This window comes from Desmodus rotundus, chromosome 9, assembly GCF_022682495.2.
Source record: "Desmodus rotundus isolate HL8 chromosome 9, HLdesRot8A.1, whole genome shotgun sequence".
In the NCBI taxonomy this organism is placed as follows: domain Eukaryota; kingdom Metazoa; phylum Chordata; class Mammalia; order Chiroptera; family Phyllostomidae; genus Desmodus; species Desmodus rotundus.
This window is the reverse complement of record NC_071395.1, coordinates 72980102-73004231: the sequence shown is the minus strand read 5'-3', so window position 1 is coordinate 73004231 and position 24130 is coordinate 72980102. Positions and strand designations below refer to the sequence as shown.

Sequence of the window (24130 nt, the reverse complement as noted above, 5' to 3'; positions counted from 1 at the left end):
GAGACTGGGAGTTTCTCCCACTGAGGCAACTCCCGCTGTAGTCCACAATCAGCCCTGAGTCTCAGTTTCTCCTTCAGCCAGCCCCGCCTACCCAGTCTGCTGCCTTGCCTCGGTTTTTCTGAGCCAGCCAGGCCAACAAGGTCCGCTACTGCCTTACCAGTTTGGTTGTTCTGGTTGATTTTTTCTTTAATTCCTTGGTTGTTGGAGTTCCATGCAGTTTGATTTTCTGGCACTTCTGGTTGTTTATTGATTTTAGATTGGTTGTTATCCTCCTTTTGGTTGTGCGAGGAAGTGAAGGGTTTCTACCTACGCCCTATCTTTGCCGGCACTCTATTCATTATACTTTTAAAAATACTTAAAATATATTTGAAAGTTGAATTCAGATTTTAGAATTTCAAAATGCCTCACATAGTGCCACAATGTGAATGTCCTGTAGATCTTCCGTCACTTTCATCAAAAAATGTGTTTTGGGGCTGCTGGGGTGAATTTTTTTCAATTTCTAATGTCTACCTTTATGTCGTTAATCATTCCATTTGCAGATCCCAAGTGTCCCTCAAGATATCACTGTACTCATGAAGCTGGTGTACATAGTGTTGGGCTAACTTGGATTCATAAACTTCATAAATTTCTTGGATCAGGTGAGTTTTCTGTGCTTTTTCAGTGTTTCACAGAATCTATCAAAAATAGTTTGGAGTAGAAAAATAATTTTGGAATAAAAAATCAATGAAAACAAAAGTTGATTCTTTCTATGATTCTTCCTATGATAAGATCAACAAAAGTAACAAACCTTTAGCTAGACTGACCAAAAATAAAAGGGGGATGACTCAAATTACTACTATTAGGAATGAAAAAGGAGACTGCTGACTTTATAGAAATATAAAAGATTATAATGAAATACCATGAACAAGTGTGTGCCAATTAATATAACCTAGAGGAAATGGACAAATTTCTAGAAAAACAAATTTTACCAAAACTGACTCAAAAAGAAGTAGAAAATTTGAATATATCTATAACAAGTAAAGAGATTGAATTAGTAAACAAAAACTACCCAAAAAGAAAATCTCAGTACAAGATGGCTTCACATTTAAAGAATACCCATTATTCACAAGATTTCCATAAAATAGAAGAAGAAACACTTCCAAACTCACTGTATGAGTTCAGTATTACCATGATACCAAAACCAGACAAAGATGTCCTGGAAAAGAAAATATTTCTTGGACAAATATTTCTTATGTATATAGATGTAAAAAAGTCTTGAAATACTAGCAAACCAATCCATCAAGAGTAATTTAACATCCAGAAATCAATCAATATATTACACTGTATCAATAGAATAAAGGACAGAAAGCATGTGATCCTCTTAACAGATACAAAAAGAATTTAAGAAAATTTAATAGCCTTTCATGTTAAAAACACTGGCCAAGTTAGCAGTAGAGAGGAACTTCCTCAAACTGACAAAGGGCAGCTATGAAAAACCCAGAGTTAACACCATACTTAATGGTGAAAAACCAAGTGCTTTCTCTATTAGTTTTCTGTTGCTCTTACAAATCACTGCAAACTTAGTGGCTTAAAATAGTACAACTTTAATATCGTAGAGTTCTGTAGGTTAGATGTCCTAGAATGATCTCACTGGGCAGCAGTGTTCTTTTCTGGAGGCTCTAGAGGAGAATCCATTTCCCAGCCGTCTCCTGCTTCTACTTCCCTCCTTTGCCTGTAGCCGGATTCTTCCGTCTTCAGATGCAGCAAGGGTGGAGTGAGTTTGAGTCCTCTCTGTGTGTCACTCTGACCTTCTGCTCTACTCTTTCACTTTTAAGGACATTTGTGAGAACATTGGGCCCAGCCAGATAGCCCAGAATACTCTATCTGAAAGACATTTGATGGGCAACTTTAATTCCATCTGCAACCTTTATTCCCCTTTACTGTGTAACCTAACACAGTCCCACGTGCTGGGAATTATTAGAACACAAACATTTTGGGGGAGTCCATTATCCTGCTTACTACATTCCACTCCTGTGTCCCCAAAGATTCACATCTGACCTACCTGCAAAATACATTGACTAACATCATTATAGTAACACGAAGTTCAAAATCTCATTGAAATCTCATGAGCTCAAGTTTCCAATCTCATCGTCTAAAAATCATTTAAATTCAAATTGGTTAAAACTCTGAGTATAATCCACCCTGGGTCAAAATTCTTCTCTGTCCGTGGACCTATGAAATCAGGAAACAAGTTATCTGTTCTCAGAACACAATGATGGCACCAGCATAGGTATTAGTTACAGACATTCCAGTTCAAAACAGAAAAAAAGGAACTATAGGTCCCAAGCAATTTCAGAATCCAAATTCTATTAGGTTTCCATTCCTGGAAGTAATCCCCTGGGCCTACAGCTCTGCCCTCTACATTTTACAGGAAAGGTAGCGTGTGTTTGTACTGAGTAGTTTCATTGGCCTGTTTCTCGTCAGTAGAATTTTGGCAATGAAACAGCCTTCTCTCATTCTTTGACCTGTTCATTCCACGCCAGTAATACTTCTACAGGTATCAGATTTTCAAGCACTTTTTAAAAAAAATTTTTTACTTCTTTTTAGAAAGAGGGGAAGGAGGGAGAAAGAGAGGGAGAGAAAAATTGTTTGGCTGGCTCTCGCACCCACCCCAACTAGGGACCTGCCGGACCTACTTAAAAACTGTTTAAACTAATGAACATGTTCAATTCAGAGAGGTTACAGGATACAAGATCAATAGACAAATATCATTTCTTTTGCTGTGCACTAGCAATGAACAATCCAAAGGGAAGTAAAAAAAAAAAACAGTTCCATTTACAGTAGCATTAAGATCAATGAAATACTTAGGATGAATTTAACAAAAGAAGTACAAAACATTGTTAAACTTCAAAGCACTGTTAAAATAAATAAAAGAAGGGAGCTAAATAAATGAAAAACATCCCATGTATGTGGACCAGAAAACTTAATATTGTAAAATGACAATACTCCCCCTAATTGATATAGAGTTCTAGTGCAATCTCTATCAAAATTCTAGCTGGCTTCCTTTCAGAAATTGATAAACTGATCCTAAAATTCATGGAATTGCGTGATCTAGAATAGCCAAAACAATCTCAAAAAACCAGAGCAAAGTTGAAGGACCACTCTTTCCAATTTCAAGATTTCTTTCAAAAGTATGGTAATCAAGACAGTATGATATTGTCATAAGCTTACACATACAGTTCATTGGGATAGAAGTGAGTCTAGAAATGTACCTTTACCTTTACAGTTGATTGGTTTTTACAAAGGTGCCAAAACTACTCAGTGGGAGAAAGGTATGGTGTTACCAACAAATGGTACTCAGACAAGTGTATATCCACATGCCAAAAAAAAAAAAGGAAAGGAAAGGAAGAAGGAAAGAAATTGGACCCCTACCTCACACCGTACACAAAGTCAACTCAAAATGAATCAAAGACCTGAATATAAGAACTAAAACTATACAATTCTTAGAAGAAAACACTATCACAAAAGTGAAACGATAACCCACAGAATGGGAGAAAATATTTGCTAATCATGGTAATGGACATGTATCTAGCATGCATAAAGAACTCTTAGAACTCAATAATAAAAGGATAAATAACTCAATTTAAAAATGGACAAAGGGGCCCTGCTCCTTACAACTTATCAGGTGCGCCAAGACAAAAAAATGTGGCCCAAATGAAAGAACACAGCAAAACTTCAGAAAGAGAACTAAGTGATGAGGAGACAGCCAACCTATCTGATGGAGAATTTAAAGCCCTGGTAATCAAGATGCTCACAGATGTGACTGAGCTTGGGCAAAAAATGAAAGAACAAATGAAAGATACCCAAAATGAAATAAAGCAAAATATTCAGGGAACCAACAGTGACAGGAAGGAAACCAGGATTCAAAGCAACGATTTGGAACAAAAGAAAAAAATAAACATCCAACCGGAACAGAATGAAGAAACAAGAATCTAGAAAAGTGAAGAGGCTGAGGATTCTCTGGGACAACCTGAAACATTCCAATATCCGAATTATAGGGGTGCAAGGAGGATAGTAACAGCAGCAAGAAATTGAAAACTTATTTGAACAAATAATGAAGGAAAACTTCCCCCATCTGGCAAAGGAAATAGGCTTCCAGGAAGTTTAGGAAGCCCAGAGAGTCCCAAAGAAGTTGGACCCAAGAGGAACACACCAAGGAACATCATAATTAAGCTACTCAAGATTAAAGGGAAGGAGAGAATCTTAAAAGCAGCAAGAGAAAAGGACACAGTTACCTACAAAGGAGTGCCCAGAAGGCTATCAGCTGATTTCTCAAAAGAAACCTTACAGGCAAGAAGGGGCTGGAAAGAAGTACTCCCAGTCATGAAAGGCAAGGACCTACATCGAAGATTGCTCTATCCAGCAAAGCTTTCATTTAGAATGAAAGGGCAGATAAAGTGCTTCCCAGATAAGGTCAAGGTAAAGGAGTTCATCATCACCAAGCCCTTATTATATGAAATGTTAAAGAGACTTATCTAAGAAAAAGAAGATCAAAAATATGAATAATAAAATGACCACAAACTCAAAACTATCAACAAATGAACCCAAAAGAAAAGAAAAACAATGAAAACAAAAACTAAGCAAACGACCAGAACAGTAACAGAAGCAGAGAAATGGACATCACACAGAGGGATTTCAGTGGGGAGGGGGAAGGAAGGAATAGGGGGGGAAAGGTAGAGGGAAGAAGAAGCATAATTAGTAAGCATAAAATAGATGAGGAGAGATAAAAAATGGTATAGGAAACAGAGGACTCAAAGAACTTAATGTGTACAACCCATGGACATGAACTAAGGGTGGCAGGGAATGCTGCAGGGTTGGGGGGATAAGGTGGAGGGGGGATAAAGGAGGAAAAAATTGGGAAAACTAATAACATAATCAGTAAAAAATACAAAAAAAAATGGACAAAGGATTTGAATAGACATTGTTCCATTGATTATGTACAAGTAGCCTGAAAGCACATGAAAACATGTTTAATATCTTTAGTCATGAAAATTGAAATACCACAAAATCATGAGATACCACTTTACACCCACAAAAATGGCTAACATAAAAAGACACAGTAACAAGTGTGACAAGGATGTGGAAAACTAGGGACCCTCAAGTACTGCGTGTGAAAGGGTGTGGTGGTCACTTTGAGGAAAGAGTCTGGCAGTTTCTCAAATGATTAGAGTTGCCATATGACCCAGTAGTTTTATTCCTGATATATAAGAGAAATAAAACCCTGTGTTCACAGACAAACTTGTGGGTGGTTGTTCATATTAGCATTATTCATAATAGCTGAACAGCTCAGTACTGCCAACAGATGATTAAATAAAATATCCATACAATGGAATATTATTCAGCAATAGAAAGATATGAAGTGCTGACATGAATGAACCTTGAAAGCATGATGCTAAGTGAGTGAAGCCAGCCGCAAACAACTACATATTGTTGATTCTGTTTATATAAAAATATCCCGATTAGGCAAGTCCACAGAAGCAGAAAACAGAGTAGTGGTTGTTGCCTAGGTCTTGGGGGATTGGCAGAAACTAGGGAGTGATTGTTAACAGGTAAGGGGGCTTATTGCTTGTACAGTTCTTTATTTTTGTTTTTTTTTTTAAGGTTTAGGGGAAGGGAGGTGAAGAGAGAGGGAGAGAAACACTGGGACAGAAACATTGATTGGTTGCCTCTTGCATGCCCCTAACCAGGAACCCAGCCCGCAGTCCAGGCGTGTGCCCTGGCTGGGAATCAAACTGGCAGCCATTAGGTTTGCAGGTGTGACTCAATCCACTGAGTCACACCGGCCAGGGCTACTTGTGCAATTCTTTTAATACACTAAAACCCATCTTTTATCTTTTACCACCACCATTTATCCTGCCTCTACTGTTTTCCACCTCCATCCACCTCTACAGCCCCCTTGAATTGTGTGCTGTAAATGGGTGAGTTGTGTGATAACTGTGAATTATACTTTAAAAAGCTGTTGTAAAAATAAAATTGGCCCTGCCTGGTGTGGCTCAGTGGATTGAGTGCTAGCCTGTGAACTGGAGGATCACCAGTTCAATTCCTAGTCAGGGCACATACATGCCTGGGGGCCAGGTCCTTAGGGGGCGCGTGAGAGGCAATCGATTGATGTTTCTCTCGCACATCAACATTTCTCTCCCTCTTGTTCTCCCTCCCTTCCCCCTCTCTAAAAATAAATAAATAAAATCTTTAAAAAAAGAAAGTTGATGTGGACGAGGAAGAGACTCTGAAAAGAAATGATTTCTTGAATTGTTCTCCTCAGTGAAACATTTCTGTGTTTAGAAACTTGACCAAGGAAAACCCACTGTCCATCTTGGGCAGAAATCTAGACCCCTGTGTGGAGGAGATTCCTGTCACAAAGGCATGGTCCTTAAGAAGCAGTGGTCTGAGACGAGAACTTAATTGCATTTAACTAATATTGTCAGCATTTTAATTTGGAGACTTCAATGTTTCAGTTATATAATGTGATAATGCTTTCCTTTGTAGATGAAGAAGACAAGGATAGTTTGCAGGAACTTGCTACTGAACAGAAGTGCTTTGTAGAACACATCCTGTGTACAAAGCCATTGCCATGCAGGTGAGAACGTCTCTCCTGTCCACGCAGGTGACAGTTGTGGTGTCAGTACTCCAGCTAAGTGTGTACACATTACACTCATGCAGACTCACCCCCGAGAGTATCAGTTTATCAGATGTTCGCCCAAAGCTCGCCCCTGCTTCCTGACCACTCCCCATACCGTGTTCTCTGTCTGGAGGGTGTTTTCATAGTCACAACTGTAGTTTGCTGTCTTCACTTGGCAAATTAATTACTCTTTGTGATCGTAATGTCGATTATTCAGAAAGGGTTCCTTGATTCCCCAATCTAACTTAGGGTTCTCCTGTTATTTTCCCCTTTTTTTGTAGTACGTTAAAATGGATGTTTGTGTTTCTTTAATGTCTTGTCACCACTGCTAGAACGTATGTTCCACGAGAGCGGAAACCATGTCTGTTTCTTACTGTTTACTGCCCCCTCTTGTCTGCATACTCGCCGACAGTGCCTGGTAGAGAGTCAGAAAGTATTTGATGACTAGAATAGACGGAGACATCTAGAATGACTCCTAGGTTTCTACCTGGCATTTCTGGGTTGATGTGGTGCCTTTGAGAAACATGGGACGTAGGAGAAAGTCTGTTTGGGAAGACAGGAGGTATGTTAAAGGGGGCACTTGGAGTTTTCTGTTCCTATAGGACAGCCAAGTGGAGGTGCTCAGTAGCCTGTTGGACATGTAGCTCTGGGGTCTGGAGTGATCTGAACTGGAATGGTATGGATGTGGGACTTGTCAGCTTTGGAGCTAAGAATATGGTGGTTACTCAGAAAAGAGCCTAGAGTGAGTAGGGGAGACCTATGGAGGGTCGTGAGCACCACTTTCTTACAGTTAGTGAGAGGAGATAGAGGAGCCCAGCCCAGGAGGGAAATAAATGTGAGAGGGGCTGCCAGAAAGACCTGAGGAGAGATGTCAAGGACACTGAGGAGGAGGAGGTCTCCAGGAGCAGGCAGTGTGGGCAGCAGCGTGAAGCGAGCACAACAGAGCAGCGATGAGTCTAGACTTGGCAATACAGGGACTTGGTCTAGAACCGTAAGGAAAACAGTAGGGGTTGGGGGTGGATAGCACCAGATTGAAAAGTGAATGGGGAAAATACATAACAAAATTCCACTTACGTATATTTGAAAAAACAGGTAAAATTAAACAGTATCGCTTAGGAATACATAGATACAAAAAACTACGAAGCAGAGCGAGAACATGAGTGTCTTAAAAGTCAGACTGGTGATCACCTGAGGAGTGGAAGGCTGCGATCAGGGAGGGTCGTGCAGGAGGCCCCGGGCCACTGCACGGTTCTAGTCACTGACCTGGGGAATGGTGACAGAGTGCGTCCGCGCACTCTTCTATGTGCAGATTTCACACTGCAAATATAAAAGAAAAAAATCAACCTCCCAGACTCCCTCTTCCCACCACCCCTCTTACAGGTTACAGTTTAAAGAATGCTGATTCTAAAGAGTAGGGGAGAAAAACTAGGTTAGAGGGAGCTTGACCTCCTACTGGGAAGTGTTCTGAATGAAAGATGTGAGCATGTTCATAAGCCGAGGGTAATTAGACAGTAGGGAGCTTGTGCAACTGCAGGGTTGACTGGGCAGTACTCAAAAGAGGTGAGAGGTGGCATCAGCTGTCTGGGGGCGGGAATGTGCTGGGGTGGGAGTGAGGGGTGAGCAGCGTGTTCGCAAGAAGGACATTTCCTCGCTGAGGTCTGCAGTTTTCCATCACTCCAGTGAAAGAGAACCAAGATTAAGAGGGAGATGCAAGCTGTGCACTGTAAAACTAAATCCTGTGACATAGATGTTGGACTGCACTGGGTTTTTAATGTGAGATATAACGAAGTTCTCTTTGGGCAAGTTTCTGAGCACTTAATCCAGGTTGGGCCTTGGGCTGGGCGTACAAAGATAGCGGGGACTTCTGGTCAAGTTGGAATGAAGACAGGTAAACCATTAACGTCACTGTATCATGGTAACTGCTGAGATAACGGTGAGCACCATGAGGCTGTGGGTTCCTGAGTGACTTATAAGTCAAATGGCCTCTAGACTGTTAAGTGACAGCTTGTTTGAAACCAATCAAAGCTGTAAGCATTACAGGTTCCCAAGTCAACAGCTCTGAGGTTACTGCACTAATAGCCCAGGCCTGAGAGGGCATCAGACCTCAGCCATGTCATTACTTTTGGATCCATTGCCTTTGCTGTTTTATAACCTAACTGTGCCTGTGTATTTTTCCAGGCAGCCAGCTCCAATTCAAGGATTCTGGATTGTCCCTGATATTCTGGGGCCCACAATGATCTGCATCACCAGTACCTATGAATGCCTCATAAGGCCTTTGTTGTACGTATCATTTTGAATTCCCCACACAACTTGTTAATCCTGCAAAATCTAGTCTGGGAAAATGCCCTTGGAAACCTGCTTGAAGATACTTGGATTCTACTTTGGCTTCTGACTTGAGGGTTGGAAAGGTAGACAGGATTTATTGTAGGTGTGATTTCTGGTTATCTCATCCAGCTAGCTGAGAGTTATGAGCTTTACTTCAAAATGTGGGAAAGAATACTAAAATTAAATACCTAACCCCATTAATAAGAATTACATTTAATGATTATTGTGTTCTATGTGCGAGGCTTAGAAGTGAAGCAGCAGTTACCTGCACTGGCCCCTGTGAAGCAGAACAACCCTGTAAGGACAACACCATTAAGCCCATCTGGTAAAAGAGGAATCAGGGCTCGAGAGTAGGTGCTGAAGTAACACATTGACCGAGGCTGCAGATACAGGGCTTTCTGACTCCGGAGTCCATACTCAACTTGAATTTCTCCACTTCTGTCCGGCTCAGAGGGACATCATACAATATGTAAACTCAGGAAATCTTCCTTCTTAAGGAACTCCTATTAAGTTCATATGCCATTTTTATTTTTCAACAGCCCTGGAATATCATTCTGAGTTTCATAAATGCAGGAATAGGAGTCCCTAAAAAGCCACCAGTGTTGAACACTAGACCCCCCCAGCCCACCCCCAAGTCTTTTGGTGTGATTTCAAAGCATGTGCTTCTAGATACTGACACAGTTTGAAATACTGCCATTAATTTACTATCCTTTAAAGGACTTGTATACTCTTTGAAGATTGACAAGTTACACTATCTGGAAAGGAAAATAATTCACTATCAGTTTTTATTACTTATACTCAAAGTGACTTAAAGCTCTAGCAAGACTAAACAAAAGCAATAAAATCACTGAAAAAAAAATTTAATTATTTTTTTAGACAGGGGGGAAGGGGGGACAACGAGAGGGAAAGAAACATCGATCGGTTGCCTCTCGCACACCTCCAACTGAGTACCTGGCCTGTAACCCAGGCACGTGCCCTGACCAGGAATCGGACCAGTGACATTTCTCTTTGCAGGCCGGTGTTCAATGCACTGAGCCACACCAGCCAGGGCTCAAGCATATTTTTAAAAACTTGTCCTACCTTTAGGGAAATAAGACCTACTGACACGAAGTTACTCCAGAATAAAAACATGAATCCCAAAGGAAAAAATACTCTGAAATATTAGTCATCTAGATACATTTAAATCCTGTTTTCTGCTAGCTCCCTGAAATACAAGTTGTCTATAATGTGATATTATTTAACAAGTTCCCAGATTACAGTTGCATTCAAAGTCAGTCACTTACCATGCTAAAGTTGCCGTTGTGATATTTGTAATACTTGAGTGAACGTAATTTTTAAAAATCGAGTTATATAGAAATACAGTATTTATAGGAGTTACCTTGGTGAATATTGGTTTTGATCAAACCCAAACTATACCTAGGAAATGAGTGATTCCTTTATATTTGTGACTCTGGCTTATAACTGGTTCTCAAGCCCTTGCATAGAGTCCATGATGAACTTATACTTTTGTGCTGCCTTGATCTTTACAAAAAGAATTTGGAGTGACAGAGTCCAAAATGCTTTGACACATGGTAGCGTTGGTTGAACAGTTTCCCAGGGAGCTCTCTTCAAGGAAGAAAGCATGCATTCTTGTACTTTTCCACAAGTAACACTGTATAATGAGGACTAAGGTGGCCTATCCTTTCCTATAATACAGTAAATGACTCCATGGTAGATTGTTTTATTTGTTTTATTTATTTATTTTGCAGAAGCACAGTCCATCCAGCATCTCCTCCCCTGCTTTGTACTCAAGAAGATGTTGAAGTGGCAGAGTCTCCTCTCCGAATTCTAGCAGAAACCCCGGATTCCTTTGAAAAGCACATAAGAAGTATTTTGCAACGTAGTGTTGCAAATCCAGCATTTTTGAAGTATGGGGTTTGGGTTATAGGATTTAAGAACTGGTTCCCTTCTGTTTTCCCAATTACTGTTCATACCCTCTGTTCTCAGCTATTGATTTCATTTTATGTATTTTTTACTATGTTGGAACTGGAAGAAACCCAGGGCATATTTAAACAGCTAGTGAATAGTCAAAAAATAGATACAGAGACACTTGAGAATGACAAGCAGCAAGTATGAAAAGGGGAAAAAGCAGCTATGACTTGAGTCTATTTTTAGTTGTTTTACTAAGCTACAGAATGTAATGGCAGAAACTTTTTTTAAAAGATCATCTGAAAAAGAAACGGCCCCTCCTCCTGAAGAATGTCTGCAGCTCATCAGCAGAGCCACCCAGGTGTTCAGAGAACAGTACATTCTTAAACAGGACCTGGCAAAGGAGGAGATTCAGCGGAGGTAGGATGGCCTTTGCTCACATGCCACCAGCTTCTAGCTGGTAGCTGACCGTGTGTAATGGCCTAGACCTGGCTTCCAATTAAATTTCATTTTTTTGCTCTTGAAGGGTCAAATTACTATGTGACCAAAAAAAGAAACAACTGGAAGATCTCAATTATTGTCGAGAGGAAAGGTAAGGGCCAAAACTAGATTAAAGAAAGAAATTTCAGTAAGACTGGAACTGCATCTTACCTTAAAATACTGGATAACATTAGTTGGCTTCACCATCAGGGTGGGCCCTAAGAGTGTTGTTTTTATGCCATTAGGAAAAGTTTACGGGAAATGGCTGAGCGTTTAGCTGACAAATATGAGGAAGCCAAAGAAAAACAAGAAGACATCATGAACAGGTCAGTGGGTTGTAGAACATTCAGTTCCCTGCTCAGGTACAACTAATGCTGTTAAGTGCTCAGATGCTAACAGTGTTAAGGAAAATGGGCCTAGGGTACATCCTTTCAGGCCCACAGCACTGACGTGATTCCCCCACCTCTCTTCTGAGGTGTGTGTCAGGGAAGACAGTGCGGTGGTGCTTCCCCAAACCATCCTGTGCATTCTCCTTCACACACTGTGAATTAGAGCTTTAGTTAAAACTGTTTTCCTGGGGAGCAGAGATCTTAAGCTGAGATGTTTTCTTGCCTTTTGTAAAGGATGAAAAAAGTACTTCACAGTTTCCATTCTCAGCTGCCAGTTCTCTCTGACAGTGAGAGAGACATGAAGAAGGAATTACAGCTGATACCCGATCAACTTCGACATTTGGGCAATGCCATCAAACAGGTGGGAATGGATGCAAGTGGCTAAATTTTGTACTTGTGTTTGTTCTACAGAAAATGTTATAAAATGTAAAACGATACTGTGAAAATGTGTAGCAAACCATAGCTAAATATCTATGTTCTGTTTGATACTTCAGGTTACTATGAAAAAAGACTATCAGCAGCGGAAGATGGAAAAGGTACTGAGTCCTCAAAAACCCACCATCACTCTCAGTGCCTACCAGCGCAAGTGCATTCAGTCCATCCTGAAGGAGGAGTAAGTAATTCTGCCCAGATAAGATTACTTAGCATTTGCACGTCAAGTAATTCATAGAATAGGAGCCAATGATAGATGAGGACTTAAGACATGAGTGTGGTAGATCAAAAACGATGGCTTTATTATAAAGAGATTTCACTGACCAAGGTAGTCCCCAGTGAATATGCTAAAAAATATTTCCAGCATTTACAATACTGTTTGCCACCATTAGCCTTGAATGTGTAGTAAATACCATTACCATCTGTCTGAAACCTTAAGTTAACTTTAGCAAAGCACTTCGAATTTCAACATTACTAACTAGCTTAAATTTTTAGTCAGTATTAATGACTTACTCATTTGTTGTGTTTCCAAAAGTGAGTGAGACTTTATGATTTTACAGGGGTGAACACATAAGAGAAATGGTGAAGCAAATTAATGATATCCGAAATCATGTAAATTTCTGACATCACCAGGAACAGATTCACACCTGAAGTTAACACAAATGAAGGTTTGAGCTCATACTTGTAAAACAAACAGCATAATTTAATTTATAAAGAGGCACTAGGATGAGCTTTGGTGTGGTTGTTTATCATTTTTTATACTTGTTTTTATAATTATTGAATAAATGCTTTTATTTAAACATTGGAATGTGCTTTATATGTAAGCTCAAGTCAGTGATCATTTTCAGCAAAGGCCTAGGATTATTTAAAACCATAAAAAAAGCCTGAGACTTTCCATGAACCCTGAGTATTCTCCATAGTTGGAACAAAATCACAATTAAGAGCTGCATGTTAAAGTACCAGCACCAGAAATACGACGCTGTAGAGGGATAGGACCTTAGAATTCAGAGGAAAAAGACACACAGTGTACTAGGCAGCAGCTTTTTTAATTTGAACACGTCCTCCTTCAGTACAGTTAAATAAACGGTTACATCTGAAATCTGCTTTGAGCGGAGCCCAACATCCACAACTGCAAGGCCACTGCTGGCTCACTTCCACAGGCAGTATTACCTTTCAGAGCCAAGTCTGGCTGTGCATGTGCCCCGGGGATACGAGTTACTGAGTGAGTATGAGGTACGAGTGTAGGACGTCAAAGGGAGAAAGAAACAAATAATTTCCAATGCAGTATAAGGTTTTGCTCTCAGTTAGCTTTATCTTAGGTGACCTTTTTAAATCTGCCCATGGTGGGTTCTGAAAGGTAATACTGTGTCTGCCTAGAAATGGCCAAGTGACTGCCAGTTAAAAGCCACATGGTAAGGTAGGTTTTAGGTAGGAAGTAAATCAAGTTCGACATGCGTGAGAAAAACATGTACAGACTGAGTACAAGCACAGGAACACTCATGAAACTCAACTGATCATTTCTTTTGTCCAGACAGGCTAAATCCCACCTTCTAAATCAGTTTCCCATTTATACAGAAAACCTAGTTTAAAGTGTTTCTTACCAGGATAGTGGCACAATGTGTGTTTCATACCAAAAACAGATTATTAACAAAACCTAGAGTCACAGTTTGGGTTTTTCTAGGATATTTTTCTCAACAAAGTGGCTTCTAACAGTTTGCATCTGCCACTGTAGAGACCACCAAATGGTTCCCTGATCATGATTTTATTGGCCCAACACCACCTTACGAAGGCAAACATCTGCAGAGTGTCTCAGCAGAGCAGTTCCCTAGGAGGTATGGTTCAGTTCAGGAAGATTAGGAATTATCCTGCCTGGTTATGCCAATTTTAGTATTCTGAGACAAATTAGCTCAGGGCTTATCCAAGGGACTAGTGTTACATAATTTAAACTCATCGTATTTTGGAATTATTAAAATTTCCTGTAACTCCATGAGGATGTATGTTTCCTTTATCTAAACCAAATAGCACTTTATAAGAAGGACTTTAAACCAATTAAAATAATGTTTCATGCATGCCAGGCCTATAGCACTATTTCCGTAATTCGTATTTACTTTTAACTTCATAATCATGAATACAAGACTACAACAACCACCCAAGGAATGAGGTATGTAGTCCTTATCTTGTCCCATGGAAGACAGGAGCAAAGATCTTCAGGGCTAGTCCATAATCAATTCATTAATAACAAAGACCATTCACTATGAACTGTGTAACTGATGGTGGCTTTCAATGAGCCAATCTACTTAATCCACTTAATTACCATAAGGTTCCTTCAAGTACCCTGCTGTTATATAACACCAATCACAAAAATTATTTGAAGACACCTTCACTTTTGACCCATCTGTATCATGAATTAAACAATGTAGGCTCCCACTGGCTCACAGCAGCAGGTGAACAGCCAACTGGAACCCTTCGTGCTTCCTGCACATAGGCTACAGCCAAAGCAGCCTATTTACTGATGCTTTCTCCACACAGGAAAGCAATCTAACCTCATAAAGATGACAAATCACATTTCCAAACTGATGAATGTACCAAACAGGTTTTCCCCAACTTCATAAGCATTATCACACTCCAGGTCTAAATTATGAAAGAAAAATACAAAATAGGTATCTGTCAAACACAGTTACACCATTTTTGTATCTGACACGTTAGAAACAAACAGTACTCAGGCCCATTGATCGGAATTGAAAATAAGCAGCATATTTATAAATTTATACTAGATATTGTCAGACATAGCTTGTTTTGTTGTTATATTCCCCACAGATCCAATAACTAAAAGTTTTCAAAAGAGTAGTTGGTACCAGTTCAGCTTAACCCTGGTAACCTGTGGGCCCATGAAATTCATCCAGGTAACAGAAAAAGTGCTTCCAGTTTCTTGTGCTTTTCCTTAACTTCAATTTCCAATACATATCGCCCCAACCAAGTTTTCAAATTCTCATAATTCAGTTCTTGAATTGGTTTTGTTTACCACGTCTTAATGGTTCTCAGGCAAGTTTCAGTAGCATTTAAGTTCCTTCAAAGCAATTAAAATAGTTAAAAAGAAAACACTGAGCTAGGAAATACAGTCACTAGCCAATGGCCTGCTCTCAAACTTCATATTTTAATATAAAATATTCATACAGCACACTACACATGTCTCGCTAGCTGAATACTGTTACTGATGTACTCTAGATAACAGAAAAAATTATTTCTTCCAATATGTATAAACAGGAAATGTAATTCCAAACACTACTGGGATGGTGCTTTAGGGCAGGGAAATGTTGGATAAACAGGCAAGGAAACAGCACTTTCTCCATCAACAAATCTGATCCACACCAGCTGGAATCAAGCCTGGAGTCTTCCTCGTGTTCCCATTTGAAAGGTCTTTTTGCTGCAAATTAGCCTGGCTGTTTGCTGTTCCTGTGCTGCAGTCTTCTCCCACTAGAAATAAACATTTCTCTGGTCTTTCTTTTTTTGTGACTTCTTCTTTAGTTAAGAGTTAAATAATTAATGTTGCTCTAAAGATGAGTTAAAAACCCAAAATGCAGGCTAGAGTCCTGCTATGACAGTGTCATGTCTCAGGAAGCTGGTTAATGTCTGTCAGTTTGGTGTCATTCAGAATTGCCCGGACTCTCTCCAGGGAGTCTGCTTGCCGGATCCGTTCTAACTGCACCTGGAGAAACAACACAGCGAGCTAAGTGCAGAAGGCTCCTGCCTAAATTTTCCGAAGTTTACTTTGTTTTAGATGAGATGGAACAATTCCTAAAAGTTGCTGTGTAGCAGACCCAGTGTAAGGTGTTAGGACTATGGAGGTGAATGAGACCCAACCCCTGACCCCTGACAACCCATGTTTCTTGGGGGGTAGGGGGAAATTAAAGAAATTTTTGGCACAATATACTGTCACCGTAGGCATTCATGGAGCACCAAGGCAGCACAGCAGTGGGTGGGGACCACTGTAGCCCAGCATGAGGACCTCTGGGGTTCTATGGGGAGGACAAAGCTAAGCTGAGCCTTAAAAGGAACTGGGGTGATGAGACAACGATGCTTACCAGAGGGACTACCATGCTGTGGGCAAGGAACCACAAGTCGTTAAAATGTTAAAATACACTAGAACAGGGGTGTCAAACTCATTTTCACCAGGGGCCACATCAGCCTCACGGTTGCCTTAAAAGGGCCAAATGTAATTTCAACTCCTTAACTGTTAAGGAGCAGTTAAATACTACTACTAGTATAGTTATAGTCCTAAAATTATTTCAGCCCTTTGAAGGCAACCATGACTCTGATGTGGCCCCTGGTGAAAATGAGTTTGACACCCTTGCACTAGAACATAAAATGTAAACTGTAAGGTGGAGAGGTGAAAAAAATGTAGGAGTAGGTCTGGTTGGGAAGGGTCTTACATGGTATACTAAGAACTTTATATTTGACTCTTAAGGACCAACAAGGTAGAGAGGGAAAGGGGCACAGGTCTCAAATACACACCTGGTTTTTGGATTGAATGACCAGGCAGGTGTTTGGGCTGGGATAGGGGCAGCCACAGTCATCCTGTAGCTACTGTCAGCAGCCAAGTCAAGGACTGGCAAGTTCTGGGCACCAAGGCCCATGGCTTGGTGCTCTAAGAGTTCTCCAAATGCCTCACCTGAAGGGTCTGCGAAAGCTTCACAAAATCTCTCTGGACTTGTTCGCTGACATCTAGTTCTGTCTGCAACCTCTGAGCTTTGTTCTTCTCTTCAAACATTAGTTGTTCAATAGTAACCTAAAAAATACAAGTTTTGCATGAGGACTGTCAAAAAGTCATGGGTCAGAACTGCCTAGGTCCCTAAAATGAAGTGAGTGTGAAACCCAGAAGAAAAAGTGATTGAAGTGCTGCACACGTACAGCACGCACACACACGGTCACCCTCACCCCCAGCAGCCTGGTGACTGGTTCATCATCGAAAAGCAGCCACTAGGATCAGTAGCTACTACAGCAATAAGGACAGAAACTTTGGGACTTCCTCTGACAACCACGAAGGTCAAGCATATGAAAATTCTCAGCGAGGATACACCAGGCTATCTCCACTTGAGCAGGACATGTGGCAGCATCTCTATAAACAAAGGACTATCAAATACCACGCGCAGTGTTTTTACACTTACAGGTCTGACCACGCAGACACTGTTTCTAGGAAAACTTCCCCCTGCAATTAGCTTCATCACTTTTATTCTAACGGGAATAATAAAAAGTTAGGCAGTCTATATGGTTCAATGAGTATTTGACAAGTCAAATGGAGTCACACTTCTGAAGCAGTGTGTCTGTTACAGGCAGGGCCACGTTTGCTCCGTGGCCCTCTCGCAGTGCGTAAAAAGCCACAAGGCCTGTGACACAGGCCCAGAGCTGGCAGTGTGCAGATCTCACTGAACTCTAATGAGATCAGTTCATCTCATTTTCTTTCTGCAAGCAGAGTCTTGACAACTTTCAAAGGTGGCAGCATTTAAAGTAGCGATATGTATTTTTTGAATAGGCAAGATGTGATCCTACATTCTTAGCACTGCTTTTTAATTAAATTACCAACAAAAATATCACCTTAGCAGTAGTTTCTTTTTTTAACTGTTCTTCCAAAGTGATTTTCATTTCCTGAAGGCTCTCGAGCTGTTGAGACTTCTCCGTCAATGTAGACTCCAACTGTGAAAGCAAGGAGAAAGCCGAAAGTCAGAGACCCACTGCAGGGGACAGCACACTGCCTGGAGGAACCTGAGGCCTGGAGAAAGATGCCTGAGTTCTCAGGCTTTGCTTGTGTTGCTCTTCTCACCCTCTGGTCTCTGTGAATCTTCTATTTATTCTTCAACACCAATTTCTTTCACTAAACAGTTACTAGGCACCTACTATGTTCTAAGGCCTTGAGATGGAGAAATCAGGAAAGACTGACATGTAAATAAGTAATTCTGACACATGAACATGGATGAAGAAACAATTTAATTCTGCCAGAGAAGTTGGGGGAAGGGCTTCCTTGAAGAGATGACATTTGACCCTTAAAAGATGAAAAATCTTAAAGGGGAAAGAAGAGGGATGGTAGGGAGAAGAAGGTGGAGAGAGATACTCCAAAAAGAGGGAATGCATGACATCAATAAAAGTGTTCAGGAACTGCGGTGAGGTTTTGCTGAGCTACAGCACAGTGTTGGGGCCTTAGAGGCTGAGGCTGGTGAGGCTAAGGAATAAGCAGCTGCTAGGATAAAACCGGAGGGCTTTAAACCAGACTGGGACATTGTTTATAATTTTTAAAGACCACCATAGTTTATTATAAAGATGGATTGGAATGGGATAAATTTTGGAGGCAGCAAAAGAAGTTAGGCTGTTACAATAAACCATGTAAGAACTGGTTTGGAGAAGTCCAAACCCAAACAGCAGTAGGAGTGGAAAGGATGGGACACTATTAGAGTTCCGGTAAGTTCTGCCAATGGAACCCCAACGAGTACGGCAGAGGCAGAAGCCAGACTGCATGGGCGAGGGGCAACCGGGAGGTCAGGCAGTGGCTATTACTCTTTCAAGAACCTTGGCTATAAAAGGAAGAAGACTGGTAACTTCAGAAGTATAAGCCAAAGAGAACCTTTTCTCCTCTTAACAGGAAACGTACATGTACTGGAAGGACTGATCACAAGGTAGAGGTCCATGACTGAGGATGTCTGAAAAAGATACGAGGGATTCAGCCATAGCACAAGTGCAGTGATAGGAGACTGGTCAAAACCAAGTCATCTTCTCTGACGAAACAGGAGAGAGGAGGCTGGGAAGAAAAGTAAGAGAGCAAGTAATTGAGGGGCCAGGAAGCTGACGATGATGGGTATAAGACCACCATCTGAGCGAGGGGGTGAGGTGAGTGTGACTGACTGACACAGCCACGGTGAGGGAGAGGGGAGACAATGAAGGCCAAATGAAGAAAGGCTGACTAGCACCTGAGGCCCAACTGATGGCCAGAGTGTGCAGCGTGACTCCTTCCAGAGGCATCAGCAGCTGGGGCAGAGGCGGGGCAGGTGCACACCAGGATCGCTCCAGTGTTGGGCGGTACAGAGTGAGGGCAGCAGAAAGACAAGAAGTCATGGGACCTGCAGATATACTGGTGGGAGACTAGTTGAAGCAAGCCACAGAAGATACAGCTTAGAAGGGAAGAAAGCAGAGCCATAAAGAAATCATTAACACAGAAGAAAAGGAAAAGTTTAGGGAATTGAAGGTCTGAATGAGGTACTCAGACAGTTGGGCTCATGGGAATTCAGTACTGGAAGGATGGTAAACTAGGATCAGGGAATAGGGGCTGGAGTGAGATGTCAGAGGTGGGGCTTGGCGCAGCCAAGAGTATGTGAAGGAAGGGGCGGGGGAGGCAAAGGTCATGGAGTCGATGAACACTGAGGCCGGAGTTGATGGGGTCCTATTGAGGACTCTAAGCCAGCTAGAAAACATCACCTTCTGTGTGTAAAAGACTGTACATCTTTCTACTGTATGTTTACGTATGTATCATGCCATGACCATGCCCTGCCTGTCCTCCCACTATGGTGCAAACTCCAGGCTGCAGCCACATCTCAGTCTTCCCTGTACCTCCTCTAGTCAACATGTGGCCTGACTCACAGCAGACTGGCAATGATGGTCTCTATTATTATTATCCCGTTTCCCTCTGTATTTTCCCACTAGACAAGTTCCTTGGAGGCAGGGACATGTTATAACTGCACTTTATTCCTTGAGTCTAGCACAGTGGGATTCAATTAACTATAGGTTGCTGATGGGATTAATTTAAACTCATGAAACTCACCTGTCCTTTTTCTACTTTTATTCTTTCTAATTCAGCTTTTAAGCTAGAAATGGAAGCTAGAAAGAAAAGAGAGGCAGAAGTGTTAGCATTTATTATTGTGAATTTAAATCTTTTTCTTACCACTCCCCCTTTCCTACCATAAATTCAATCTCATATAAAGAAAGAGTTAAATATATACTGAACATGGGGGAAAAAAACCAGCACCCTTTTCTCAAAATTATCACCAACCAATCATCGTAATAGTCAAGCTCAGGGAAAGGCAGAGTCTACACAAATGAATACTATTACCATAAACTCCTCCATTTATCAAATATCCACATCTATCTCTGGGTGTGCGGTGGAGATATTCCCCACAGGAGTCTGTTAACCCATCAAAGTTCTGCAAGGAAATGCCACCCATCTAGTCACATTCCCCAGTGGTCTGCGTTCAAGTGTGGGCTTTCCCATCTTCTAGTAATTGCCAGAGAGGCCATTCGTGCTCCTAAAAAGACTGAGTTTGGAGTTTTTTTCCCTCCCAGTTATTGGACATATCAGAACATCTGGAAAATGGACTGAGCCCTTATTTAACTCTTTCCTATACTTTTCTGTTTTCCACATTCTATGACCATGTATTACTTCTTATAATCAGAAAAAAAGTTTTATTTAGTGCCTCCAATTCTAAACTACATCACTTTTATCTTCACCTATTTCTTCCTTGCAGTTTTCTATTTCTAATTGCAGAGTTTCTTCAAGGTTCTCTTTTAAACACTGTTCCGCCTGAATCTGCTCTTTTAGGAAAAGTATTTCAGCCTTCAGTTTTTCTTCCATGTGGTCTGCTGCTGTCCGCACATTAACGATATTCTCGCGGTATTTTAATACCAACTCTCGGAGTTCCTGGATTCAAGAAACAAATGATTATTCAGTTTGCGGGGGGGGGGGGGGGGGGTGAAAGAAAAAAAAAAGAGAGAGACTAAAGATTTTCTGCAACCAGAACTTCAGATGTGTATTGTCTTGGGGTTTTTTTTAATCCTCACCCTAGGACATTTTTCATTGCCTTTAGAGAGAAAGGAAGGAAGAGAAAGAAGAACATAGATCTGTTGCCTCCCACACACACCCCAACCAGGGATGGAACCTGCAACCTTTCAGTTTACAGGACAATGGTCCAATCAACTGAGCCACACTGGCCAAGGCTCAGATATTGTTTGAAATGGTTAAAAAATTAAAGACTTCCAATTCTACTCCACTTGGGGATTCAAGGGGCAGGTATCATGCATGTCATCTTAACATTCAGCATATTATAGAAATGACATTTCCAGCCAAAAAGTGTGTACTGTGAACTACGTGAACTACTTACTTTTCCCTCAAAGTTGTTTCATAAGCAGAAAAATAAAAATGTTAAGTGACTTTACAATGTGGGGTTCACCATGAATAGCTTAGGAGCTTCTACTATTAATTGCTTAAATTTGAGGAGAGTTAGGGTATAAGGACCAAAGAAACAAACTCAGAAACAAGGGTGAACTCTAATGATAGAAATTATTTACTTTTTCATTCAACCACTTGTTGAACATCTACCACAAGCAAAGTACTGTTAGGCTAGAGGCAAGTATGACAAAGAATGGCTTTCTAAGGGGATCAGCTGTTTGCTATAATAAATTCAATTTAAATCTTATTTTTTCCCTAAATTTTTTGAAAGACTATTTTTTAATTTATTTTTAGAGAGAGAGAGAGGGAGGGAGAAGAGGGAGAGAAACACTGATCAGTTCTCTCTCGCACATGGCCCAACTGGGGATGGGGCCCGCAACCCAGGCATGTGCCCTAACCAGGAATCGAACCGGCAGCCTTTCACTTTGTGAAATGACACCCAACAAGCTACACTGGTCAGGGCTTCCCTAAATTTTAACTGTCTACTTTTAAGTCTTCCCAATTATATCATAAAACAACTCTGAAGCAAAAAACTGGGATATAACTAGCAAATGTATATAAATTAAAGAACAGCAGGAAAAATGTAAAAAACTGTAACAAGTGTTTCAAAATATTTACTGCTCAAGTAGGTCTAAGAATCAAGGCTTACAAGCAAGACTGGTTACATCATTCTAGGCTTCTTGGGGTTTTTTGTTGTTTTTTTTTTTTTTTTTTTAATTTAGGAATAAACAGTTTCTACAGAACATGGAAGAGAGGATTTTTCCTGCCAAAGAGAAAATTTTAACAGAGGTGTTAAGTAGTATGCAAAGACAGGTCCCCGGAACTTTCCCCTCGATGGTAAGATCAGTCACCAGTTCAGAAAGGACCAGTACCTGAGCTGAGACCAGTGGGAGGGTGGGGGGTGAGAGGGAAAGCAAGGAGCTAATGGCAAGGTAGGGGCAATGGAGCCCCTGTGAATGAGTAAAATGAAAACCAAAAGTAATAGTGATGTTAATATGTACAGACAGGAAAAAAGAATGAGGTCCAGATTATAGAGGGTGTAGAGGTAAGCTTAGAGAAAACTGCTACTTACAAAACTATACATTTATGTAATACTTGATTTTTAAATAATTTTTAATTATAATTTTTAAAAGAAAAAAAGGATTTTATGAATAACATTTTTCTATTTTGTTTTGAAAATTGCTCTAAGAAATCTCATCCCTGCCTATACTGTCTGTAGTGTTTACATGGGCTTTAATTTAGCCTAAGATATTTTTTAAAATGTTAAACGATATTAAAATGTATGGTACTAAAGGTTGGAGAAAGTTAGGAGGTAGTTATGAACGTCTCCAGGAAACCTGGTTTTGCAACCCAGACTCTCACCCAACCACAGAAGAATGCAAAAGTGTTGAAAAGTCACTGGAAGTCAGAGGAAGGTGACTGGTATGTACCCTACCCTTTTAAGTGCTAAAGAGAAAAACAAACATTACAAGATCACCACCAGCTTGGTGATCCCTTCAAACATTTAATTTCTGGTGCATTTTCTACCTGGTCCTGCAAGAATAACTTACAGACCTTTAATTTGGCAAAGGATTCTTAGATATAACACTGATGGCTCTAGCAACAGAAGGAAAAACTAGGTAGCTTGGACTTCATCAAAATTAAAAAATTTTGCCCTGGCCAGCATGGCTCAGTTGGTTGGAGCGTTGTCCCATATACCGAAAAGGGTCACAGGCTTGATTCCTGGTCAGGGCACATACCCAGGTTACAGGTTCGATCCCCAGTCAGGAAGTGTTAGAGAAGGCAACCAATTGTTTCTTTCTCTTTCTCTTTCTCTACCTCCCCTCCCCTCCCCTGCCCCTGCCTTTTTCTCTCTCTCTAAAAAGCAATGGGGGAAAAAAATGTCCTCAGGTGAGGATTAAAAAAAAAAAATTTTAACTCTTGTGCCTCGAAGGACACTGTCAAGTGAAAAAGACAATCCACAGAATGGGAGGAAATATCTGCAAATAGTAATTTACCTGATAAGGGACTTAACATGGAGAATATATAAAGAACTCTTATAACTCCATAAAAAAATTTTTAAATGAGCAAAGGGTATGAATAGATATATCTCCAAGAAAGATATACAAAGGGCCAATAAACACAGGAAAAGATGCTCAATCAGACATTAGGAAAATGCAAATCAAAACCACAATGATACCACTTCACACTTTCTAGGATGGCTATAATCAAAAAGTGAGACAAGTGTTGGTAAGGATGTGATGATATCCTCAAATAATTAACACTCAGTTCTCATATGATCCAGCAATCCTACTCCTAGGTTTATACCCCAAGAAAGAGAAACGAAAACACTGCCCGCACGAAAGCCCGCACGTGTATGTTTATAGCAACATTATTCATGATAGCCCCAAAGTGGAAGCAACCCAAATGTCCATCAACACATGAATAGGTAACAATATTCAGCCATAAAAAGGAATGACGGACTGATACATGCTACGACATGAATGAACCTTGAAAATAGTATGCTACGTGATAAAAGCCAGTAACAAAAGACTACGAATTGTCTGATTCCATTCATGTATCCAGCACAGGGTACCTACAGACACTAAGTAGATGAGCAGTTGCTTAAGCTTGTGGGGTGAAGGAATAGAGGGGTAAGAGGTCTCTTTTTGAGGTGATGAAAATGTTCTAAATTAATTGTGGTGATGGCCACATATCTGAGAGTACACTAAAAACCACAGAACTATACATTTT

The 24130-nt window shown here is 40.6% G+C and overlaps 2 protein-coding genes across 3 annotated transcripts in view; one reads left to right on the top strand and one right to left on the bottom strand.

Annotated features, from left to right (window-relative positions):
- Nucleotides 1–12968, top strand: part of NUP88 (nucleoporin 88) — a 35309-nt gene extending 22341 nt beyond the window's left edge. Inside the window, exons 8-17 of the mRNA XM_024565073.4 lie at nucleotides 540–638; nucleotides 6526–6616; nucleotides 8837–8938; nucleotides 10732–10890; nucleotides 11186–11311; nucleotides 11418–11483; nucleotides 11617–11697; nucleotides 11995–12121; nucleotides 12255–12373; nucleotides 12753–12968. Coding sequence (XP_024420841.2) covers nucleotides 540–638; nucleotides 6526–6616; nucleotides 8837–8938; nucleotides 10732–10890; nucleotides 11186–11311; nucleotides 11418–11483; nucleotides 11617–11697; nucleotides 11995–12121; nucleotides 12255–12373; nucleotides 12753–12816 — 1034 coding nt within the window. The 3' untranslated portion in view covers nucleotides 12817–12968. The remainder of the gene's footprint in view (nucleotides 1–539; nucleotides 639–6525; nucleotides 6617–8836; nucleotides 8939–10731; nucleotides 10891–11185; nucleotides 11312–11417; nucleotides 11484–11616; nucleotides 11698–11994; nucleotides 12122–12254; nucleotides 12374–12752) is intronic.
- Nucleotides 12969–13219: 251 nt separating this feature from the next.
- Nucleotides 13220–24130, bottom strand: part of RABEP1 (rabaptin, RAB GTPase binding effector protein 1) — a 109582-nt gene continuing 98671 nt past the window's right edge. For both annotated transcript variants that reach the window (XM_053911199.1, XM_053911198.1), the window contains 5 exons: nucleotides 20680–20869; nucleotides 19997–20052; nucleotides 17785–17883; nucleotides 16862–16978; nucleotides 13220–15898 (listed from right to left, as the gene is read on the bottom strand). In XM_053911199.1, coding sequence (XP_053767174.1) covers nucleotides 15797–15898; nucleotides 16862–16978; nucleotides 17785–17883; nucleotides 19997–20052; nucleotides 20680–20869 — 564 coding nt within the window. In that variant the 3' untranslated portion in view covers nucleotides 13220–15796. The remainder of the gene's footprint in view (nucleotides 15899–16861; nucleotides 16979–17784; nucleotides 17884–19996; nucleotides 20053–20679; nucleotides 20870–24130) is intronic.